At 36.6% G+C, this 17261-nt stretch overlaps 1 protein-coding gene across 3 annotated transcripts in view; it reads right to left on the bottom strand.

Annotated features, from left to right (window-relative positions):
* Positions 1-17261, bottom strand: part of sti (sticky) — an 80775-nt gene that overhangs the window by 31303 nt on the left and 32211 nt on the right. For all 3 annotated transcript variants that reach the window (XR_011394555.1, XM_070104081.1, XM_070104083.1), the window contains exons 18-25: positions 17003-17134; positions 16772-16888; positions 16337-16450; positions 13646-13774; positions 11704-11801; positions 10849-11068; positions 10204-10412; positions 7280-7418 (exon numbers count right to left, since the gene is read on the bottom strand). Coding sequence is in view for 2 of the 3 variants with exons in the window: in XM_070104081.1 (XP_069960182.1) it covers positions 7280-7418; positions 10204-10412; positions 10849-11068; positions 11704-11801; positions 13646-13774; positions 16337-16450; positions 16772-16888; positions 17003-17134 (1158 nt within the window). In the remaining variant the exon portion in view is untranslated. The remainder of the gene's footprint in view (positions 1-7279; positions 7419-10203; positions 10413-10848; positions 11069-11703; positions 11802-13645; positions 13775-16336; positions 16451-16771; positions 16889-17002; positions 17135-17261) is intronic.

Below are 17261 nucleotides of genomic sequence, written 5' to 3'. Positions count from 1 at the left end.
AAGAGCTTCTTCACCACATCAAGGAGCCCCCCTTGAAGAGGTAGTATATGAAGAGAAATTAATTTATGCTCAAAGCTAAAGAAAAAGTTGTCATTAGCATCAAAAATGGCAAAGTTTGCATGACCAAGCGAGAGGTTGGTTTGAGCATTAAGGCCGTGTTACTTGCACTACACCAGTCAAAAATGCTTTAATCCCTACAATAAGGGCCATCTGAAATGTAATGTCAACACATTTCTGGTAAACAGTTATCAATAAGTGATGACAGTTTCCTCTTTTTTGGTGGATCTTACCTGAGTGTGCAATGACCAGTGTAAAAAAAAAAAAAAAATTGGTACACAGTACATTTACACCTACCACCCGACTTACGACCTGCTCAACATACGACCATTCGACTTACGACCGTGTTTTCTATGCCAAATTTCTGGGAAATAAACAACTGTTTGTGTTGTACACAGTGTTTATCCTAAACCTTACAGTATAAAATACAGTACTAACAGCATAAAAAGTAAAGTAAAAAGTGAAATACCAAAATAAAACAATAAAATAAATCATTACAAAAATGTGATGTTGATATTCAGTAGTAAGGTTCGACTTACGTCCATTTCGACTTACGACCGGTTTGTCGGAGCTGAACTCGGTCCTAAGTTGGATGGTACCTGTATACCCTTGCTGGTTTTTGAGTAAAGAAGGAAAGGAAGAGCATGAAGAGAAGGTACTGCATTAAAAAACAAGGTACTGTAGGAAAACAAACAAGACTGAGGGAAGCAGTCTCTTAGGAGAAAATAAACCATTTAGAATCTGTTTTAGTGGAAACTCGGGGAAAACATTTCTGTTTTGATTACTGATTTGCAGGGAACTTCCCACAGGAAATAAGACATTTAGAGATACAAATAAACATCTGTCATATCTCTCTCTCTCTCTAATTCACTAGATAATGGTTGTTAAAAGGATGATTAACATTATATATTTTTGAAATTACCTTCATTTTTACACAATTTCTGTGCTTTTTTACTTTGATTTTATTTTCTAATTGCTGCAGTACTCAAGTTAATAACAAATTTAGTTTTGATTGTCAGTATCAGCCCAGTTAATATATTGAAAAAGAAAGACTTAACTATTGTAGTGTTTTTATCAGCAAGGAAATGCTTGCCTAATTTTAGGTAAATAGCCTTCAACATGTTTAAAATCTGAAAAATGACAGCACATTTCTCATTCAATCACAAATTAAATTGGAGTCGGTGTGATATATAACCTTCAGCACCTCTACTGATACTTCAGGTTAACATGCTCAGAAAACTATTAGTAGATGTATAACCTTCAGCACCTCTGTTGATACTTCAGGTTAACATGCTCAGAAAACTATTAGTAGATGTATAACCTTCAGCACCTCTGTTGATACTTCAGGTGTAAATGCACCCAACAAGTCTGCCCATGCTTTGCCTCTTTAAAGTAGTATATTATTATTATTATAATCAAAAAGAAGCGCTAAGCCACAAGGGCTTACAGTAGTATAGTTAACCCTGAGTCATGATTTCACCTTCTGCAAATTTGCATTTTTTCCAAGCAAAGGGATGATATTTCAAAACTGGCCAACCTTCAGTTTTCTAAGTATTGTGCATCAAAGGAACAGCGGGAAACTACATAAATTGGTGCCTTCTTCCTTCAAAAAGTGTGGTGCCTTAATGCTGGAGGGCTCCTGATTCAGTCAACTCGAGCTACCTGCCTTTTCCTTGCATCAAAGGTGATTTCTTTCTCAATCTCCATGCATTGTATAATATCTCCATACTAACGCTTCACAATAAACTTTTAATTACAACCACCAGTCTCCCAACATAAAAATATTGATAATACAACACACTGTATACTAAAAGGCCCTTCAAGGGCAAAAAGTTCCTTGAATGAGTGTCATATCTAAGATATCTGTCAAAAACTCTACATAATGGTTTAAACGAACAAAAACTTAGGCAATACTTGCTTGTACCAGCACATTAAAAGATGGGAATACAATTTGGCAGGTTCTGTATGAAGAAAGGCCATAATCACAGAAATACAGACAGATACAAGAGTAAGAATAATTTTATTTATTATTCATAAGAATGTGTAAATTACATTAATTAAAAAATCATAGGATTAACTGCCCACAGGTATATTTCTAAATACATAGATTATTCTAGATCATGCCCTTTTCAAATTAATAATACCAAAAACTGCAATACATGTACCAACAACTCATCCTGAATATTCATAATATCTGCTGAAGCAAACAGATCTATAAAGAACACAAAAGATACAAAACCATGACGGGAACAATACACAAATAACCCACACATAAGAGAAACAAACTTATGACAATATTTTGGTTAATGGTCCATGTGGGACTGAAATGTTGTCACGAATTTCTTTCTCCAATATGAGGAAAATCTGCGTATCAAGATCCAGAGCAACCTATGCCAAAAGTTAAACACAGTCCTCACAAGTTCACAGGAAGTCAGTGAAACACGCAGTTAGTAAGTGCCAGTCAGCAGTGAGGTAAATAGTGACAAGCAAGAAGTCAGCAAACATGCAGTAGTGTAGTCAGGGATCACTTTTTGCACAGACTGCAAATGTGTTAGTGAATGAGCCGAGCTGAAGATTCTGAAAAAAAAAATTCTCTCACTGGAGTAGTAACCTAGAAAACAGCTTTGTTCTAATAATTATTTGAGCACTATTGTGATCAAGCAGCAACAGCAGCAGCAGCTTACCATACCAAGAATTTCAGTGAAACTTCTTAATGAAAAACAGTATAAAACAAGGTTACCATAATCACAATTAACCCACAAATTGTTAGGCAAAGGGACGCAGATGCAACCAATGTGACATTTTATTGTGACGACATTTCACTCTCCAGAAGTTTTGTCAAAGCTCCTGGAAAGTGAAATGTTGCCACAATAAAATGTCACATTAGTTGCATCAGCATCCTTTCAGCTAACATTTTGTTGGTAATTCTACTATCATTACTAACCCACAAATTGTAGATAAATTTTTAGAAGGTATTTCATTCTCTTATGAACCATTATAAAGACATGAACCAAAATATCATCTTAAGATTTAACTCCCATGTTATAGCTGTGAATTGTTGCTGCCACAGTACTCTACAAGAGTAATAATAACGTAACTACTGTACCGTACATTCTTGTAGTGCAGAAAGTCACAAAATTGGTGAAAAAAAAGTAACTGAATACCAAAATAGTACAGGAGATCCCACACACACACAAAAAAAAAGGAATTAGGAGTATCATGGAGCATCATGGAACAGGTTATGGAGGCAGTGACCCCTGGAACACCCTCCAGGTGTACTCCAGGTGTCATTCCTTGTAGGGAAAGTGAGTTAGAGCATAGTATGAGCAGCCTCAGAATGGAACCAGGATCATGAATAGACAAATTTCTGTTTCACAGCAAAATTTTATGAGCTTATTTAATTTGTATAACCTTGTAAATTTCAAGCTTTGTCAAACGAGTAATTAATTTATACATTACAAATGATGCCTACTGTAGTTTAACATGTTCTTCCAGTCACAAAACTTGCTCACTTGAAAGACATCCCGTATCATTGCATCAGACCTATTTTAAAACAAGCAAGTCTTTGACAAGTAGAGGAAAAAAAAAGAAAGGCATAGAATAGAAAAATAACATTTATTAAAAAAAAAAAGTGAAAGTAGAGTATATAAGGTAAGGGATGCCCAATTTTATTTACATCTTTTTTGTACTTCCAAGGGTAAATAAGGTCACCCACTTTACTGCCATTATTTTATGTGCAACATAAAGCTGGAGTCTTATTTTTCAAGTCACCCTGCCTCGGTGGGAAACGGCCAGTGTTAATAAAAAATAATCCTGGTGGTCCCCAGCAAGGACAAGTAACCCACTTAGCGTAAGAAGCAAAACAGTATTTATGAGCCAACACTTACAGGGGTCTGGTGACATTACCATAGACCACGTGAGGTAGATGGATGCATCACCTGTTTTTGGCTGTATATTTTCTTTGTGAACTCATTGAATTTTTAAAAGCTGGAAAGATCACCAAACTCCATAAACTAAGCAATATATATTATGATTGAAAATTACTCAAGACTACTTTGCTGTTAAACCAGAGTAAGTGTGTTTCAACCATATCCTTAAATGGTCAAAAATGCTAGACATACAATGGTATGAGCAGTCAAGCACAGGGTCCCCACTTCACAAAATAAATCACAGATGAGTCAGAGATATCTCCTGACGTTTGAGGTCGTCTGATTTTTCCATTAACCCCTTGGCTGTTGCAATCCCAAATCCTGAGGTGTCTCCTGGTGTCGCAAAATTTCCAAAAAAAAAAAAAAAAAATTCTTATGAAATGATAGAGAATCTTTTCCCGATTGTAATGACACTAAAGAAATGAAATTTGATGGAAAACTGATGGAATTACGCTCTCGCGAAGTTAGCGACCTCAGCAATATTTATGAATTGGCGATTTCGCCCACTTTGAGCCCCACTTTCGGCTAATTCCACTGTTCCAGTCAACCAAACTCACAGCTATATCTGTCAGCATAATTACTGATCCCCCCTTACATGTGTTGTATAGCTTAGCTGTGTATCATAGTACCATCCATGTGTTTTATATAGATGATCCTTATTAGGCCAACTGCTGACATTTCTTTAGAACTCCATTTTTTCTATCGATTGAGTACAAGAAACTGCCCATTTACTTATTTCAACAACCCAATAACGTGGTCAGAAATTTGCAATTTGGCCAATTTCACGAAAATTAAAAAATATGAGTTTCAAAATAGGGGTCCAGAATGAACAATGCAGATATTCCTGGCTCTAAAATAACATTTTCTTTGTTCATCAGTCACGTCTCCAGGCCCCTCTGATATTACTCTTGCTTTCTATTTTGAGTTTTTATTCAAACAAAAAATAGAAGATTTACTGTTATGCAGACTACTGCAATATTGTAATAATTGTATAAATAATGTCAACCCATTCGTGACTGCATATTAGAATGGCTAGTTGGACATTTATTGGAAAATGACATCATTTGTTTACTTTTGAACATCGGCAAAAATCAAACATTTCCCCTACTTTGAGCTCCATTTCGAGGTTCTTTTTATAGTAAAACCAATCAAAATTACCTCTATTTCTATAATATGTTTTCCATTCTATCAAATGAGATCAAGAAAACGAGAATACAACCATAAATATTATATGAAAATAGACCACAAAGTTGGTATTTTAATTAAAAAAAAAACTGTTGGAGTCTTTTTTTTCTCATTATGCACTGTGTGCTGCAGGATTTTTTTTATATGGTGTACACTGACCAAACAGACCCATTCTCTCACATGTGGGCCTACCAGCTTTTTCCTGCTTGATTTGAAGCCACAAGAATTTATGAGTATATATACGTCAAAAACGGTGGCTCGTAAGACGTATATATATGACCCAAACAGTCAAAGGGTTAAAACCACCTGCAGTATCATTAATTTTGGATAAATTCACTCAGTAGCAAATGCCTAATAAATGAGCACTCAACTTACATGGAAAAACATTATAAACAAGATTATTAAAATCTGATTGGAGAGAACGAGTATGGAAGAAGTAAATCTATTAAGATACTTGGGAGCAGGCATGGTGGTAGGTGGAAATACAAAAGACGAGATAAACCATAGAATAAACGAGGGAAGCAAGGCAAAGTGACTGATGTCATTTTTTTAGAGCAATGTGTGGAGTAAATACAGTGTAATATAAGGCAGAGAATTTGGAGCACAGAAATTAAAAAAAATGTTATTGTCATGTAAGGGGGTAATGGACAAAAGTCAAAGAGCAGATGAGTGGTTACTGAAAGGGCTTGGACAGTGAAAAAGGATAGATCACAACAGGATGGCAAAGAGGGTATATAAATCTGAAGTGGAGGGAAGGAGGCATAAGGGTCATTCCTAGACAAGTCGAAGGGCAGGGGTAAAGGAGGTTCTGTGGTAAATAGTAGAGGCTGAGTATCTAGCAGGTAGGAAAAGTGATGATATGTATGTGAGAGAGAGAACTTAGTAGACAGGTCTGTGGTATGGCTAGATTTGGTGAAACTCTAGGAACGTAACCTTATGAATTTTGGGCTACACTGTACTGTATCCACATATTGAAGAGATTTATTCAATGCAGACTAGAGGTAACATTTAATATTTATAAAAATAAACTGCATCAAATTTGATCTAATTAAAACCTTAACAAGCTTGTGTAGCTAGCCTGAAGTGAGTCACAACAACGGGTTCAAAGAAAAGCATGTCAGATATTCTCTAGTCACTAGCCAGACACGGAACATTAGGGAAAACCTATAAACCTGTAAACAAACAAGGTACAATAAATTATGTACCCCTGACTTGGTACATAAGATATACTGAACTCTTATGGGACACCTGTAACTTGCTAAATAGAAACTGCTCTATATGGAATGGAATGGATGATTGAGAACATAAGAAACACAGATGAGCCTCAAAGAACTGAAGAAAAAGTTGTTATTGCCACTAATTAATCTATTTACCCAGATACATGCAGTCACATGTGTACGACTCTTGGATGTTATTACCCCCTGGCTTCAGTTAGGCTACAAATGCCTCCCCAAGTTTACACCACTGGCTGATGTATACTGAACCAACTGTAAAGAATAAAAAGACACAGTACCGTGACCGGTAAAAAAAACACCAATAACCCGCACTTAGGAGAATGAAGCTTACATCATTTCGATCTGATCTGGACCATTAACTATTCACACAGTAGATAGTTAATGGTCCAAGTCAGATCGAAACATCCTCCTAAATTTCATACACATAGGCGCAGGTTAGTTGTGCATATAACCAAAAGTTCATGTGTCACCAAAACTATTCTGACATTAGTGAAAGAATGAGCATTCCTTTATGAGGTTTCTTACCACACACAAGAATTTTTGTACTTCAACAAAAGCTGCATTAAGTAAATGTTTTCTATTCAAATGCAATATATGGTCCATCTTTCATTTTTCGTTTTAGGTCACCCTGCCTCAGTGGACGATTGCCGGAGTGTTGAAAAAAACATGCCAATGTGTTCTCACGGTTTATCACTAGATATTTTAACTGCCAAAAATCCCCCTATGCAAAAATTTGCTAATATTGTTGTACTATGTAAAAAAATGCAGTTATAAATATTTTAAGAACTTTAAAAAAAACTGCAATAAGTTAAAACATTTTGCAACAATTAAATAAGATAAAGACAACAAATAATCTCATAGAAAGTAACAGACCTTTTTCTTTTTACTGTCTATCTTTGTGTAGAGGAAATCATTGAGTTTCATATACTGGTCAAGTGTGCCTTGCTTTCTCAGCATTTCGTCCTCATACAAAGCGTCCTTATCTGCCATCGTCTGCTCCACATCTTCAATCCTGAAAAAAAAACTAATGTTTAGAAGATTTACACAGTAACAAATGGCAACCCATGGAATCGATACTAACAAGAATTTAGGGATAATCAAACACACAAATAGTAAACGATAGAATCAGTACTAACAAGATTTTTAAGGATAGTGAAATATAAAAATGCCAACCCATGGAATCAGTAATAAGAATGTGAGGGAAGCCAAAAAACACACAGTAACATATAGAATCAAACAAAAGGTTAACCCATGGAACCAATAAGAAGAAGAATTAAAGTGAAGTCAAACAGCCTAGTGCTAGCCCATGGAATCAATTAGAATATCCGTGAATATTTTGCAAGAGATTCAGGGAAATCGGTTGCCCGGACTTGAGTCCTGGAGGTGAAAACTACAATGCCTGCACTCTAAAGGAGGGGTTTGGGATATTTGCTGTTTGGAGGGACATCTGAACTGTTGTACCTGTGCACCTCTAGCAAGACAGTGATAGTGTGAATGATGATGAAAGTGTTTATTTTTTGGACCACCCTTCCCACTGATATCAACCTCATTATTACTCATTATATTTATCCTTACACTCATAAGAGCTAAAACACCTACCCCTCCATACAGTCCCAGAATATTGAGGAGAGGATAAAGGAATTGAATATAACGGCACTGGAGGACAGAAACACCAGGGATGACATGATAACATGCACAATATTCAGAGGAACTAATAGGGTAGAAGGGGATAGCCTGTTTGAGAGATGGGAAATAGGTAGTGAGGGGGGGGGGACAGATGGAGGTTAAAGACAGCTGAACCACAAAGATGTCAAGAAGTGGAATAACCTAGACACAGGAGTGATGCAGGCAGGATCAATCCACAATTTAAAGAGAAGGTATGACAGAGTCCAAGAGGCTAGGAAAGAGTGAATCTGGCAAGCAAGTTGAAAGGCAGGATCAGGAGCTAGAATTCAACACCTGCAACAACATATAGACTAATACATATTGTTATGCAGGGTTCTGCATGACATCGTAATGTACATATAGTGGAGAAGTGTGCGATAATAATATGAATGTTATAATTGTAAAGAATAATTTTATAATTCATAATGTGCTTTTGGGGGTACTGTAAAGTACTCTAACTGTAATTATAAAGAAATTCTGTTAATGATTTATTTTCCAAGGATGTTTGGGTAAGCAGAGTAAGCGTGGGGGGGGAGTCACGTGACGTGAGCATGGTGTGTAGAGGCTGGCGTCGGAGATGCTGTGTATTTAAGATAAGTTTGTAGTTGTACACTCATTTTGTTTATCCAACTCAAGCCACAGGCTCTCATATGGCTTACCTGTATGTTCACCCAGGCTCTGACATGGTCAGGGTGCTGTGGGATGAGTGATGAAGTAAGAAATGAGGTTTGTAGTGTAATGACGGCCTGACGCTGACGAAGCCTAGTGGTTATGGTGGCTGAACCTCCAGCCAGCTGTTGTGTGTACCCTCATTTGGGCATTTACGATTAAGGTTTTCTGTTATGTTATGTTATGGTGATTAAATAGATATATTTTCCTAATTGGGATTTTTGCCTAACCCTCTGTTACCCAACCCCTTGAAGTTACACATACCAGTTTAGCGCTTTCTGTTTTGACTGGGATAGCCCTGGGTGGCCGGTTTGGGCTTGAGATGTGTGTAACTTTTACCTTTGCCCTTAGACCAGGCTCAAGTTCCCAGCTATCCCACATTTCTGCATAACACATATCTCTACTTTTCTTCCTCAGTGGGGCTTACATTACAATATGTAATATACACCACATTTTTCTTTGTCTACCCTTTGAAGAACTTATTTTAACAGTAATACAGTTCCAGTTAACTAGATGATCCTTCTAGTCTTAAAATATTGTATCAACTAGCTTTAGAGTATAAAATACGTATATAAAAGCGAGGTATTTGAAGGTTCAAAGACAATGTGAGGTCCTGACCCTTAAAGCTGGTGAGAGGTACAAGGAAATTTTAGAGCCAAGCATTTCATTATAAAGGACCAAGAGGAGGAAATTACATCACAACAGGAAGTCTCCTATGTAGTAGGTTGGTAGATAGCAACCATCCAGGGTGTACTACCATCCTGCCAAGTGAGTGTAAAACGAGAACCTGTAATTGTTTAACATGATGGCAGGATTCCTGGTGTCTTTTTTCTATCTCATAAACATGCACGTTTTCAGGTATGTCTTGCTCCTTCTACTTACACTTAGGTCACACTGCACGTGCATGTACAAGCATATATATACACATGACCCTCTGGGATTTCTTCTATTTTCTAGCTAGTTCTTGTTTATTTCCTCTTATCTCCATGGTTAAGTAGAACAGAAATCTTCCTCCATAAGCCATGCGTGTCATAAGAGGTGACTACAATGCTGGGAGCAAAGGGCTAGTAACCCCTTGTGCATATATTACTAAATTTGAAAGGAGAAACTTTCATTTTTCCTTTTGGGCCACCCTCCCTCTGTGGAATAAGGCTTGTTTGTTGAAAGAAGAAGAACGACAGTAAGTCTGCTTTAAATTTAGCAGCAAAGTTTGGAGTCTAATTAATCCCCTCACTGGTAGCAGGAAATGAAATATTATTTTAATGCATTACATTAGTGTGGGTCAGAGTGATGCTGAAGACAGTGGACATCTTCAAGAGAACTAGCAATAAGTGTAAGCAAAAAACAATAAATGAAAGGTGTAAACATTTTATATCCTCAATAGTTATACTACCAATATCAGCCAAGGAAAAAGTTTCCTACCGAATTTAAATTCAGAAAAAATAAAAACGTCAAATGCACACCTTCTTTTATAGAGTTCTGCTTTTGAAATGGCTTCTTCTAGACCTTCAGTCAGCTTAAAGTTTGATTCTTTGAGTGTGTGAATATGATGGATATGGCTTGTAACCTCTTGGTTTGCAAGGTCCAGCCGTCCTTGTACTTCTGATAATTTTCGCTCCAAATTTCGGACAAGTAGCACTGCATCGTTCAGCTCTCTATCTAAGCTTGCAATCTTTGCAAATAGAAAAATTTAAATTACTGTACAAATAAATAATTAATTTTATTAACAATTTCTAGCAATGGCATTAAACTTATAAAAAAAAAAAAAAAAAAAAATGCATGGGCAGCAAGAAACAGTATATGAAAAAAGTTAAAAATAAAGTATAGTGTGTGTCGTAAGAGGCAAGCAAAATTTCGGAAGCAATGGGCTAGTAACACCTTCTCCTGTATAAATTACTAGATTGAAAAAGAAAAACTTTCATTTCTCTTTTTAAAGGGGTGACCTAAAAGGAAAAACTTTCATTTTTCTATTTAGGTCACCCCTGCCTTGGTGGGATACGGCCGGTTTGTTGAAAAAAAGGGTGTTAAAATACCCAATGTTATTCTACATTTATTGTTAAGGTAACTTCTACAACCTATTGCTAATGAACAATACAACAAAATCGTACCTGCTCTTGAAGCTCCTGATTTATCTTAAGTGACTCTTGTAATTGATTATTGAGGTGAATAATTTGCTTGTCAGTTTCCTCATCCACTTCACGAAGTTGATTCTCCAGTTCTTTGACTTTCCTCTCCTGGAACAGCTTTAGTGACTTCTCTTCATTGGTAGCTGCCTTGGCTGCCCGCACCTCACCCTGCAGCTTCTCCATCTCTTCCTCTAGTTTGGCCCTTAAAAAATATTCAAATATGATAGATTACAATTTGGAGTTAAAAATGCTCAAAAATTTAATTTTTATCAAGATGCAAAGTTTTTGTGTGAAAGTTTGTCAGCCTCATTTTATTCCAGAGCAGCAACTGTCCCCAGCCTCCAATTTCAGATTTTTATTCTACAGTATAGAATGAGTTACCAGCAGTGATAGTTATAGAAAATTTTAACTATGTAGGTCACTCAGGGCTTTTAGCAATAAAAAAAATTATATATGATACACAAAAGAAAAACAAATGAATATGAATAAACTGTGCAACACAAATGCTATCGTATCAAGTTATAATAACCACCAATTTAAAGCAAGAAATCTGGTACAATAGTTGCTATGAATTGGACTGCAAGAGGCATGGCATTTGTGGTGAGAAGTAACTAAGTGCAAACGAGATGTGTTGCCAATTTTTCAACTCATAAATGAGTTGTATATCTAGAAAATAGAACAACTGCAATTTCTCTCATAGATTTTAATTCTAAAGAATCTGCAATTTTAATGTGAAATTATCGGACTGAAGTTTTCTTTTACACAGTGACTGTCGCCCACCGAGATGGCCGGTGTGTGAAGTACATCTTCAAAAATACAAAATAAATCTATACATACTTATCTTTTTCATGTTGACTCATTTTTTCAGAGAAGGATTCCAACACTGACAACTCCTCATCTTGATCAGAACACACCTGTTTCAGCTGTGATATTACCTGAGAAAAAAACTTTAAAAGGTCACTAAAAGTCACTTGCTACTTCAAGTACTGTAATTTTTTGTTTATCTCAATGACACTGACCTGCTGAGGCAGGGTGACCCAAAGAAGGAAACACATTCACCATCGTTTGTACTATCTGTCTTTCCAAAAGTGCACTGACATCGCAATTCAAATTACCCTCCCTGCCAATCCTTCTTAAATTTAATGATGGTAAGTGTTTCATTTTTGGGTCACCCTCCCTCGGTGGGAAACAGCCAGTGCATTAAAAAATAAAAATCTTTTAAGCATATTGGCTATTTCCCAAAAAGACAGGATGACCCAGAGAAGAAACCCATTAACCATCACTCATTGCAGACATCTTTCCCAAAGTGCATGGACATCACAATTCCAATAATCTGCCAAATTACAACATCCCTATTCATCCAACTGTGCCTGCACGATGGGCAGGAAATTATTGGTCAGTGTATCATTTAACTTGTGTTGTCTGTAGATTTCTAGAAAAACAGTGAGAGAATAAATGGTAAATATTTTCCTTCTCTGGATCAACCTTCATAAGAAACAATGACAAGGTGGAATGAAAAAGCTCTGAGCTCTAGTTCACTGTCATGGTGATCCCATTAACTAACTACTGCATGTAGTTAAAGTTATCTGTTAAGGGCTACAGGAATCATTCGTCACCTAATTTCAGACTAGGCCCCATAAATTGGAAAGGAAATATTACTTGAATATGAACTATTAAGAAACACACAAGAATCAAATCACAGAATGGGTAGGGTTCAAACTCAGGCGAGCTCTGAAACTTGTAGGCCGGTGCGCTTACAAACTTTACTCATTCTGATTTGTTTGCAATCGTATTATTATGACTTCATGAGTCAGGAAAGGAAAGTGTGCATAATACTGCATGTAAACAGGTGTTTGCAACATTTAGTTGTCATCTAATATGCTCACAAGCTAATGAAAAGATTAATAATCCTGACAGAATACAAAACATTTAAATCACTACCTTTTCCAATATGTGAACAAACATAAGGACTACCAATTAGTCTCTTACAGTCGTCCTGCCATGGTAGCTGTGATCACTTGGTCTACTTCAAACCACATGGATACACACAAACATTTAATACTATTGTACACATTTTCAAGAGGAAAATGTTTGACTGCCACTAACAGGTGTCTCATCAACCAGACTGATGGCTAAGTAGGTTTGTGGACTGGCTGCAATAACAGCCTGGTTGACCAGACAGACAAGTAAATCTAGACTCAGGCTGGTCTTTATGGGCAGAAAAGCCTTTGTAACATGTCTCAGGTACGAGAAATGTATATTAGAACAAAAATGAATAACTAAAGTGTAATGAACACTTATTAATGATCAATAATAACCCACATGGAGAGAAACTCAGCAGACTGATTGATCTGTGTATTTTGACCCCCTTTGGATCATCTTCAGCAAATGAAGAGGATCACAGAAGGGAGGCTGAAATATACAGGAGGGCTCTGCTTTACAGCACTTTGCTTTATGGCATTTCACTACTGCAGCAGTTTTCACTTATACCCATTCTTCATTTATTTAGACTTCCTACAATAAATATATTCACCACTCACTATAAACTAAGCATTTTTAAGCCCTAGCTTTATTGCTCACTTAATATATGATAGTGTAAACATGTTATTAGGCTGTTATATACATTTGAAAGTGAAAAAACATTATGATTCACTTTACAGCAGTAGCCTGGAACCTAACCTGGTGTATAACTGGGGTCCTCCTGTACAGATCAATCAATCTCCCGAGTTTCTGTCTCCATGTGGGTTATATTGGGACAAATAATAATTTAAGTGCTTACCAATTCAGAATACTCAAATTTCTTCTGTAACCTATCAATTTCTTCTCTGAAGGTCACCTTCTCTTGTTTGTCTTCTTCCCTGGCTGATTCCATCATCTGAATCTGTGACTCCAAGCCTCGTTTGTCCAGCTAAAATCACAAATGTAATTATAACAACATTAAACCACTGTACTACTGTTGCTACAGTGGAGAAGGAGAAGGTGGCAGAGATGAATAAGTTCTTTAACCCTTTCAGGGTCGACAGGCCTTCTCAGAGACTTGTTCTCAGGGTCGGCCAAATTTAAAAAAAAAAAAAAAAAAAATCTTATGAAAAGATAGAGAATCTTTTCCCGATCGTAATGACACCAAAAGTATGAAATTTGATGGAAAACATATGGAATTAGGCTCTCACGAAGTTAGCGGTCTCGACAATGTTTACGCATCGGTGATTTTGCCCACTTTGAGCCCTATTTTCGGCCAATTCCAGTGTACTTGTCGACAAAAATCATAACTATTTCGCTAGAACTCCATTTTTTCTATCGAATGAGTACAAGAAACCACCCATTCACTGATTTCAACTATCTAATACAGTGGTCAGAATTTAGCAATTTTGCCAATTTCACACAAATTTCAAAAGATGCCAATTTCCGAATAGGGTCCAAAATAAACAAGAAAGACATTCCTGGCACTAAAATAACATTTCCTCTGTTCATTAGTCACGTCCCCACGCCCCTCTTACATTCTTTTGCTTTCCACTTTGAATTTTTATTCTCACAAAAAAATAGAAGATTTACTGTTATGCAGACTACTGCATTAGTGAAGAAATGGTATAAATAATATCAGTGCACTTGTGAAAGAATATTAGACTCACCAGTTGACGTGTACTGGACACATAGCATGATTTGTTTACTTTTGAACTTTGGTAAAAATCAAACATTTCTGCTACTTTGAGCTCAATTTCAAGATACTTTTCTTTGTAAAACCAGTCAAAATCATCTCAATTTCTGTAATATGCCTTCCATTCTATAAAATGAGACCAGGAAAACTAGAATGCAACAATAAATACCATACGAAAATACATTGCAAAGCCGCTGTTTTAATCCAAAAACACGGTCAAAGTTTTTTTTTTTCTCATTACGCACTGTGCTGCAGGATTTTTATTATACCGCGCACACTGACCACAGACCCATTCTTTCATATGTAGACCTACCAGCTTTCTCTCACTAGATTTGAGGGCGCTAGAATTTAGGCATACTAATACGTCAAAAACCCTGGTGCGTAAGCCGTACTAGTACGGCCGAAACCCTGAAAGGGTTAAGTGCAAGAGAGACCAAAGTTAGGAGTGACTACAGAGATATGAGATATTTTACTTCAGATCCTTGAAGAATATATTATAAATAACAAAAAAAGGCGCAATACCGTGACTGGAACGATACACAAATAACCCACACATAAAAGAGAGAAGCTTACGACGACGTTTCGGTCCGACTGTGGGCACCTAGCTCCCTTGCAGTGCTCCCCTTCCTTTGTATTTGACTGGCTCGTCCTCATTCCCCACTTCTACTACCTCTTCTACTACTACTACTACTACTACTGATGAAATTAAGACACATGTGCGGCGTCTGGGTGTCTTTGTTGTGGACGTTTCGCCATCCAGTGGCTGGCTGGATGGTGAAACGTCTACGATAGAGATGCCCGGGTGTTGCGCATGTGTCTTAATTTCATCTTGTCGGTATTATATACCATTCTTGTACTACTACTACTACCACCACCTCTTCCTGCCTATATATAGCCGTCCTGCTCCACTTCTGGTTAATGTGACTTTGTAAATGGTCCAAGTCGGACCGAAACGTCGTTGTAAGCTTCTCTCTTTTATGTGCGGGTTATTTGTGTAATATATTATATTCAGGAAGAAGTGCTAAACACTCAGGGGTCATATGTGAGGGACAAGGGAGGTATCAGGCTTGATCCAATTCCTTGGATCCAAAACCTTTCACCAGTATCAGGGCAACCATTTCCATCCCTTGAAGATGACAGAAGAAAACTTTTCAAAAACTGTTCTTGGACAAACTGGAATGAATCTTCAAATTTATGGTGCAAATTAACAGAACCCTTTTGTTCAAGCCTAATCAGTTCTAGAATGTTTAGACTGCCTTTCCCACCTGTTGTCTCACTTATACCAATTTTATTTTTAACAGATTGTCAAGGTGTTCTGATTATCTATTAAGAGCAAGACTGGCACAATAAAAGCACATGGGCTTGTTCCCTTTTATTGACAAATGAACGAATGTTTGACTGCAGCACCATCTCCAGTCAGAGCATTTTAATTATCTTACATTAAAAATAGTACTATCTATATCGCACACAGTTAGTGAATGATACACTGACTTTACAGTAACATATACAGATCACAAATAACCCACACACACAAGAGGAAACTAGTGATCACGCTTCGATCCAACCTTGATCACTGTAGTCAATACTGAGCAAGAAAGAGAAGAGAAGGCCAGAAGACAGAACAGGAGAAAGGTCAGGAAAAATAGTAATAGTAGCAGTAATAAGAATAACCTTCTTTCAACAATAAAGAAATAATGAAAAAATTTACAGTCTAACCAGAGAGCCTCCTCACAAAACATTTCTTCTGTATTGTTGCAATGTGGGTTATTTGCATGTACTGCATAATAGTTACCCCAAGTTAACCAGAATGCATACCTTAAGGCAATCAGCCTTTTGGTGGGCTTCACGTAACTGTTTCTGCACTTGCTCTAATGATTTCTTTACTGCCTCCAGACTTGTGATCTTCTCCTCCAAGCTTGAAATTACTTGCTGAAATAAAAAAAAAAATTTAAATAACATCTGAAGTAATAACATAAGATTTCTAAATGATAAGAAGAGAAAAACAGGGAAAATTAAATACATCAGTTAATATTTTGCTATTCCTCTTAGGGAAGAAAAGAATAGGCTTCAGTATGTATTCATCACCTCAAGATACACAGTGTTATGACCAGTTGCCAGGAAGGGATGGACTATCTTATCTAAAATGTTACTCTTAGGAGAAGTTTGTAACATCACTTCACCTTAATTATAGTTGGTAAATATTTACTTACACACACATACACACTTCTAAAAGACATTAAAATTACCCACCTGATGCTCAGTTCTTTCTTTATCAAACTCTTCCTCCTGAGACTTAATATTATTCTCTAGCTGACCAATAGTTTTACGAAGGTCATTCTCCATTTCTGCTGCTTTTTGGATAATGCTCTAAAATAAAAATATCCACAATATTAATGTGGCAGTCCTTTATTCCTTAAAATTATATACCAGAAGAATAAGACATGTTTTAAGATTATATCACACTACTACTACAACACTTGCTTCTTTGTCGTCTAGTTGGCTGCGTTGTTCTTTCTTCTTGTCACGTAAATAAGAGATGGTTTCTTGCGCTGACTTCAGTTCCCTCTGAACAACACGCATGTCGAGTTTGTTGTCCGAGAGTTGCTGGTTTACCTGTTAAATTAATTATACTTAAATACTGCAAAACAATCTTCACATTTAAACTACAATTAAATAACTCATAATTTAAATTAAAGGAGGGGTTTGGGATATTTGCTGTTTAGAGGGACATCTAAACTGT

Source organism: Cherax quadricarinatus, chromosome 89, assembly GCF_038502225.1.
Source record: "Cherax quadricarinatus isolate ZL_2023a chromosome 89, ASM3850222v1, whole genome shotgun sequence".
NCBI classification, from domain to species: Eukaryota; Metazoa; Arthropoda; class Malacostraca; order Decapoda; family Parastacidae; genus Cherax; species Cherax quadricarinatus.
The sequence above is the reverse complement of the archived record's forward strand: the minus strand, read 5'-3'. Positions and strand labels throughout refer to the sequence as shown.